Source organism: Electrona antarctica (genome assembly GCF_951216825.1).
Source record: "Electrona antarctica genome assembly, chromosome: 9".
Lineage (NCBI taxonomy): Eukaryota > Metazoa > Chordata > Actinopteri > Myctophiformes > Myctophidae > Electrona > Electrona antarctica.
The window spans coordinates 21803716-21812469 of NC_136790.1; the positions used below are offsets into that span (position 1 = coordinate 21803716).

Sequence of the window (8754 nt, forward strand, 5' to 3'; positions counted from 1 at the left end):
AGTCCACTCCACATTCGCCGCTAGTCACAGCCGCTGTAGTTGTGTTCCAGTTTGTCCCTGTACTGTCCCTTTGCAGCTTTGATAGCTTTTCTCAGTTCGTACCTGGATCGTTTGTAGCGTTCCACGTCCCCGGATTTGAAGGCGATGGTGCGCTCCCTCAGTTTAATGCGTATATCATTGTTAATCCATGGCTTCTGGTTGGGTTAGGAGCGAACGGAACGTACCGGAATGCAGTTATCCACACAGAACTTGACGTAGCCGGTGACAGTATCAGCATATTCATCCAGACTCGTGGCAGAGTCCTTGAAAATGGTCCAATCTGTCGCGTCAAGGCAGCCCTGGGCATTTGACATGTTGGTAATAGTTTGGTAGCACAGTTTTCATATTACAGTGCTTAAAGTCCCCCGCCACAATTGATATGGCCTCCGGGTGCATGGTCTCCTGTTTGCTAATAACACCATACAGCTCATCCAACGCCTCGGCTGCCTTGACTTCTGGCGGAATGTAAACAGCCGTTAGCAGTACACAGGGGAACTCCCTGGGGAGATAGAATGGTCTGCACCTTAATGTGAGATGTTCTAGCACTGGCGAGCAGTACTGTGAGGTAATAACCACGTCGGTGCACCAAGTGTCATTTATGAGGAAACAAACAACACCTCCCTTTGACTTGCCCGTGACCGTCCTGGAACGGTCTGTGCGGAACACAGAAAACCCCTCCGGTTGTATCGCCCTGTCGGGTGTGTTTGGGCTCAACCACGACTCTGTGAAGCAGAACACACAGCAGTTCTTTATGTCCCGTTGTGAACGTAAATGGCTGTGGAGGTCATCCAGAGGGGGAGACATGCAGCAAAGGTCGTCATGAACGGGACTCGAACATGTGTCGCGCTGTCAGGCTAGAGCCTATATGTGGCATGCGCCTGGACCACTAGGCCAGCGGGCGCCCCACTTTCTTTTCTTTTTATCAAATATTTTATTTATTTTCTATTTTCTAACAAGACAGACACAAGTAAATCACCAATGCACATAGTTGGCCATACACAGGGACAGCTAGAACATTTTATTGATTGAATACTTTATTAACAGTGTAATAGTGTAGTTAGTAGTACTGCAAATAAGACAGTTGTACAGTCATTGGGCAGCTCATGCCCTAGGCCTAGAGTCTAGACAGTAGCATGCACACACTACACAGCTGCTTCCACCAACAATCATTCACAATCAAGCCGGCTGGGGAGTCAGGGGGTAGTGGGTTTAGTAGTGTGATGTATATTTTGATAGCTTATGCATCTCAACATATGTCATAATCGTACACATAACACTTGCAGGGTGCAGGTCTCATGCCCGAGTGGACAGTCCATCCAGTATAGCAAGTCACTAAAAATGGCCCAGGGACACTTTGGAATAGTCAGCTATCTTAAATAACAGCTGTGAGTTCTTCCTGTCATATATAGTAGACTCAGTGACTTTTATCACTCAGGAGTCCTTTTACAAAAGGACCCCTGCTGTGGTGACTGATTGCTGACCCTGTGGTAACATGTTGACTGAGCCTTGGGGGTCAGCACACACACACACACACACGCACGCACGCACGCACGCACGCGCGCACACACACACACACACACACACACACACGCAGGAACAGGGTGACACCCACATGTTAAGAAGGTATAAGACATGCAGGGGATCAGCAGAAAAGTGTGAGTGAGATACAGAGAGAGAGAGAGACAAGGGGGGCCCTGCCTGAGATGCAGGCCTCAATATGCTATAACTGGAACGCTGATATCTGTGACCTGTCTGTAACTGATTGCTGACCAATAAACGGAAAGAAGGATTATGTGCCTGCTTGGATCTCCATATTCATTCCAACAGCAACTTAGTAAAATCTCCACAGAACCCTGAAGAAAAGACACATCAAGTGCGAATGGGGCAACACCAGTAATGTGTTGTGTTGACTGATCCAACCACACAGGATTTGACATCCATTTTCAACTGCACCTCTGGGCCTGGAGGGCGTGTGTGTGTACTGTGTACTCTGTGTGTGTGTGTGTGTCACATTATGAATAATACTTGCATGTTTGTTATGTTATGCACAATATGCAGCTTTATGAACACCAGTAGCCTAATTGGCACGGGCTGTCAGCTGTATCAAACACTAATTTCATAAGCTACAATGTAACTTGTGTATATTAAACGCCATGAGGCGAGCTTTCAAATGCAGACTCTATTTTGCAGTCTCTAGAATGCATCCAGAGATGACTGTTATATCCAACTGAGAGAACACATTACTTCATGATTGTTTACAGTAATGCACCGCACTGACCTACCACTGACCGTGAACCGTGGAACATACTGTTTGTTGAGGGATGAGGGAAATGTTCTGTAATGCAGTGGTTCCCAAACTTTTTCGTGTCAGGGACCCCCAAATGAACATTTATTAGGCCACGGACCCCCCATTTGAAAACATATGCCAGTGACCCCGATAAGGGAGGATTTTTACGGCTCAGTGATTCCGAAACATATTAATTTCAAGGACCCCCAGTTTCACACGCATTATGCTACGGACCCCCGATTTAATGGCATTTCTATCTCTGGTACAACAATTTATATTGTAAAACCACTGTTAATTTAACTCTGAGAGTGTACATTTGTACACTCTCTGAGTTACAGACCCATAAGGGTCCATTTGGTTACAAATTATCATTTAGCTGGGTCCCCCCTGGAACTCCCTGAAGTACCCCTGGGGGTCCCCGGACCCCACTTTGGGAACCACTGCTGTAATGCATGAGGAAGGTAGTGCATGCAAATCCTTGGCTCAGGTTTAATACAAGCAGAAAAGAGAGAGTCTGCATTTGCTGTATTTGTATTGCGTTTCAATTCAATCAGATCTTCATCAGGACATATACATTGTACAATGTACAATTACTTACTTACTTTACAATCATTCACACAATAACATGTAACACATTTCATGAATGTATTTTTAAGTGAATTTAAAATTTATTTTCATTGTTTACCACTAGATGGAGCAACCACTGTTACTGTGTGAATTATGACCAGTTATAATATGAATATGAACTTGAACATTGTAAAAGTGCTATGAGCAGCAATAGAAAAACCAAACAAAGGTCAAGTAAAATCACATTTTTAATAGATATATAAATATTCTACAGTCTTTATATTGCATCATGAAATTAGAGTAACAGCCACCCCCGGCTACAGAGAACTCTACTGGACCATTTGATTCTTCAAATTAATGGTTTACACGTGTACAAGTACATTCAAGTATTTCACCTACAAAACAGCTTTAAACTGTGCTTACTTAATAGTGTGTCAGATAATGCTAACTTCATTCTCTACTGAATCTTTCTTTGAAAGTACTTAAAGGAAGTCATTAACTACGACTGTTCTGTGATCATTTGTTTCAGATCCTAGTGTTCAAATCCCTCCAGATATCCCAGTATCGTGTCCAGCTCCACCAAAGCCTTGTGGACCGCCTGCTTCATGTCCAGCTGCAGAGAGACGGACAGAGACAGAGGTATTTCTGTTAGACATCCTCATTATGACAATCCCTTCTGCATGCAGCCAATAGTACTGATTTACATCTTACGATGAAATAGGCTACATATCCTCAGAATCACATTAGGCCAGAGGTATTCAGGGTTTTTCCTCAGCTGAGAGATCACACACACACACACACACACACACACACACACACACACACACACACACACACACACACACACACACACACACACACACACACACACACACACACACACTACATATTGTACAACATTGTGATGCAGATTAGATTATTATTTACACATTATCTATTCATATGTTTGATTCATGAATGAATTTTCATGAATTTAGTCGATCTGCAAGCTCACAACGCAATGTTTCCCTCAGAATATGGATGCTATAGTACTATACGGGTTCAAGTGGCTAGCTAATGTAAAATAAGACCCATGCATTATAGGCACATAGTGTCGCAGTCCCGCCCCCTGCGAGGGCACCGGAAGATAATTTCCATAGAAGTTTCATAAAGTATTTATTTAAAGACCTTTAAGACTAGGACAAAGCTAACTCGGTTCCTGACAAATAAACACAGGCCTAACAATAATAAAAACAATTGGGCCAAATAAATAATTAGAAAGAAGAAAAAAGGGCAGTGTACAAGACTTTTTTAGTTTTTCTTCTTTCTAATGATTTATTTGGCCCAAAAAATTTGGTTTGTTGTCATGAATTGTCAGTTGGCTTTGTCCGAGGCTTTAAAGGTCTTTTAAATAAATACTTTCTGAAATGTCTATGGAAAAATGAATGGGAAATTCTCTTCTGGTGCCCTCATTGTTCTGAAAGGTGGCGGGACTGCAACGCTCTATTAGACTGCTCTTATGGAAGTCAATGAAAAGCATTCTGGCCTTCAGGTCAAAGACTTCATTATTTCCGTAGCCAGCTCCTCAGCACCATCTACAGGTCAGAACATGGACTGTTGATGTGGGAGCCAGGATATACAGTAACTGGCTGAGTGGACGTTATAATCATAATGGATATATATACCTTCAAAAACTCAGCGTGCAGGGAGTCCATTGACCTCTGGGTTTCTTCTCCACAGTGGCAGTGCTGCACAACAGACGAACAAAATGAGTTGATTCCAACAATCATGTCAACAAAATTTGTAGAATTTAATGGGTGCAGTACAATTTAATGGATCACTTTTTAATGTTTTAATGTGTGTGCGCGTGTGTGTGTGCGCATCTTGATGCATGGATTAGCGGCCATTCAGGGGCGCTAGGTAGAGTTTAGTTAGGATTAAAATGTGTTATTTCTTACAAGTATAATGTTGATGTCTTTGAACAAAATGTGACAAGTGTGTGTATCCGTCTGTCTGCGTGCACGTGCGTGTCTACTTACACATAGTTTAAGGTCTTTTCTGATGCCGAGGAGAGAGTTAGCCAGTGCGCTAGCAGAGCGCCGGTGGTGTGGCTGAGACAAGCGGTGGCTGCTGAACACTCTCTCGATGTAGAAACGTAGCAGGAGGCGCAGGTAGCAACACGCCTCCCCCTCCTGTGACGGGCCACGGGCCACAGGTCAAAGGTCAGACACATCACATATGTGCTACTTTATAATCAGTGGTTTTCCAAACTTTTTAGCATGAGACCCAAAAGAGAAATCAGACGTTTGCCTGGGATCCAAACATAGTGAAAATTGCAGTTCTACAAGCTCACAACGCGCATTGTGAGCTTGTAGCTATGCTATTTGCACTATACTTCTTAAACTTCTATTTGTTTATGGAAATTATGCGATTGTTTCATTTTATTTATGAAAAATAATTTTGAAATATTTTGAAATAATATATAAGTATAGGAAACAAAAAATAAATATATTTTCTTGCGACTCACTGGACACACGCACAGAGACACACACACACGTCAGTCACTCGTCACGCTTTGGAGAGCATTGCTGAATGAATATTGATTGATATAGCGAGGTTCGCATGGAAACGGTGTGGCTCCATCGTGGATCAATGGGTATATAAAGCCAGCTAAAGAATGCTTGACAGAGGTTTGAATCAGAAAGGACAGACAAAGCTATGCTCACCTGGACACCCTTCATCAGAGGTCTATTCAGAAGTCTCACTGCCATCTCAGTGTCTCCAGCGAGCTGCATGTTAAAAAACACAATGATCGAGGGTTAGCTGGACAGAGGAAGTGGTGTTTGTGCAAAGCATGGTGCCTTTTCTTTTGAATGATTGTGTATTTTGAGTACACAGGAACCCCAATGGAAACAAGCCATATACAGTAGGCTTTCTTGGGAAAGCCTAGTGTGTGTGTGTGTGTGTGTGTGTGTGTGTGTGTGTGTGTGTGTGTGTGTGTGTGTGTGTGTGTGTGTGTGTGTGTGTGTGTGTGTGTGTGTGTGTGTGTGTGTGTGTGTGCGTGTGTGCGTGCGTGCGTGCGTGCGCGCGCGCGTGCGTGCGCATTTGATCAAATGTGCACATTTGATTAAACTCACAGCGGTCTCTCGTATTTCTGTGTAGTATCTTCGTAGTTCCTGTGTGTGGACGCTGACTGTGCAGCTGTCCACACTCAGTCTGCGGCCCTCGGCCACTTGGCACAGGTAGACCAACAGGGTGAGACTGAGCACATACAGGAGAGACTGGCCAAACATCCGTTTATTCTGCATGGTATAATCTGATGGAGAGAATGAAACGGAGAGAGACTTGTTGAAACTTAATTTAAAGTGTACCTGCCAAATGGACAGCTACAAATGTGTAAATGAGTATTTTAGTATTCTTCTCCACTGTTATATTAATTGTTAATAAAACATAAACTAAATAATATTTGATGGCATGTTTTATTTTCAGACAGTTCTGAAAAACTAAAATGTCAGATTTAGGTTTTAAATGAAAGCTGACAAAACGGCATTTTTGGTCGAAATACAGTAATTGTATGTTTTTCGGGTTCAACTTTGATTAGAGATGTGTTGCATTTTCTGTCGGCGTACCGACAGAATCATTCAAATTGTCTTTCTTGTATAGTTAGTCACAACACAAATTGTCTTTCTTGTATAGTTAGTCACAACACATATTGCACAGCCGTCCCCAACAGAAATGACATCATGCTCAGCACAGGTTACAAACATGCACTTTTCCTTTTTGTCACAACATTCCAGAATACCTCAGATGAACATTGTTTTGTGAGAAAGTAGTTTCAACTTCCTACTCCACCTTCTTGCGTCTAATTAAAAACAATTAAAGGGTCATGGAAGGGTCATGAAAACCCGACCCGTTGCGAGCTTGTCGATCTGCTAGTGCCAGAAGTCGGCCAGTGACAATAAATGAGTGAGTGTTACAGAGGCACAAGTTGACAGGTCTACATAAATGCCAATCCAGGATGACAACGTAAAAGACCTGGCACTATAGAGGCCGATCCATTATTGTAAAATACTTTAAAATCTAAAGAAAAATGTATCATGCAACATATCAATAAGCTGAGTGTTTTCTAACCTAAGCTGCTTCACAGACCAGTTTACCCAACAAACGCAGTGAATGAAAATGTATATATTTTTAAGAAATCTGTTATTGAATTTATTTTCCTCCCATGTGAGCCTATAACGGTATGTTTAAGTGGTTGAAAGGGATTTTCTTTCCCTCTTGTATAACCATAATCATCAGACACTTTCCTAATGTAGGCTATAGCTTTGTTGTTCACAATTCTACTTTAATTCAAAGGCCAAGTTCAATAAACGTACTGACAGTCAATTACAACAATGTAGAAAAGTGCTCATATCAGTACCTAAAGGTACAAGTACTAATACTTAATAAAAAAAGTAGAGACAATTTAGCATCAAAATATACTGTACTTATTTGACCGAACGGTCTAGATGGAAAGATGGGTCATATTTTAACTTAAAGCTATTATTATGAAGCACATCTTGACAAAAACGCATTTTTAATTTTTTTATATATAAAATAAAAAAGATCACATCGGATCACATCTATTCCTCCAGTCGGTCAACATCTTGCTGTTGCCATACAACTGAAATTGTCTCAAAATAACACCCACACTATGTGTTTCTGATCGGCCTTCCATCACCCACTGTACATCTATAGATACAGAACACACTGAACCACCACCAAATAGGTACCAAATAGGTATCCATGCATCCTTACCTGTTTGTGAAGTTGTTTGTCAAAGTGTCGTGATGTGTCTCTGTGTGGCCATGCTGGGTCTTCTTATAGTCACAGGTGGGGGATTCACCTGGTGTTACACAGGACACAGATACACGCACTCGAGCACTTGCATGAATTGTTTGACAGGAGAAGGAAGTAAATTGGATGGGGGGATTTTGCCTGATTTGATCAAAGCGAGGCAGTAGGTTAGTAGGCTGTTACTGTAAGACATTTTGACATCTGAGCTTTCCGTTTCACCGAAATGCCATATGGAACTATGGATCATTACTGTATATCATTTTTGTTCCTTGACTTGCTGTCACCTGTCTTGCATCATACTGTAACGGCTGTGAACTGAAATATGTTTACTTCTTTCACTGTTTGTGATGGATGACTTCCTCTGGTGACATCAGTGACAGTGGAAACCAAAGTTAAGTTAGTTGTTGTGTACTTTCGTCACGCCCGGGATTCGAATCCCTGGTCTCCCGTGGCGCGTAGTGAGCCAACATCACCACTAGCCTAAAGGGGAATGGGAGAGATATTAGGGTTTTGTCAGGCTGAGATTCTGAGCCATGCAGTACTGCTACACTCACCCCTCCTTTTGACCTCCCTTCACCAGGAAACCTGATCCGGGTCACATCCATCCATCCATCCATCCATCCATCTTCAACCGCTTATCCGTCAGTGATTGACTTTGCTGAACCTAAAGTAGGTTTTAATTGGTTGGAAATGGTATTCCTTTCCTTATGAGCTTCAGGCCAGCAACCCTCCGATTCACTCAAGGACAATGATATAAATTCCACTAATCGCTTTATCCCCAGGCTATTTTTGTTATTTTTATTATTTACGTCAATTAAAACACCCAACAGTGGCGATATGTAGATGCATAACATGGAAATACAATGACCTTAACATGTCTTATCTTACAGTATATTCCTTTTCAATTTGATTCTCCATAAGCCCATTAAATGAGACCACCCCCCAATGGAAAGAGGGGTCTATACTGGAATCAATTGTTTTCACTAGCTGCTTTTTCTTATTCCTTGAAGTGTGTATTATAAGCTCAGGGCTGGCTCAGGGGTAGA

General features: G+C 42.1%; 1 protein-coding gene across 1 annotated transcript; it reads right to left on the reverse strand.

The window, feature by feature from the left end:
* Positions 1-3425: 3425 nt before the first annotated feature.
* Positions 3426-8178, reverse strand: il19l (interleukin 19 like; the record flags this gene model as incomplete). The annotated part of the gene is made up of 7 exons (XM_079510606.1): positions 3426-3506; positions 4558-4620; positions 4912-5064; positions 5599-5661; positions 6010-6133; positions 7670-7757; positions 8121-8178. 7 exons carry the CDS (start codon positions 8176-8178, stop codon positions 3426-3428), a joined length of 630 nt encoding a protein of 209 aa, XP_079366732.1.
* Between the last annotated feature and the right edge of the window lie 576 nt (positions 8179-8754).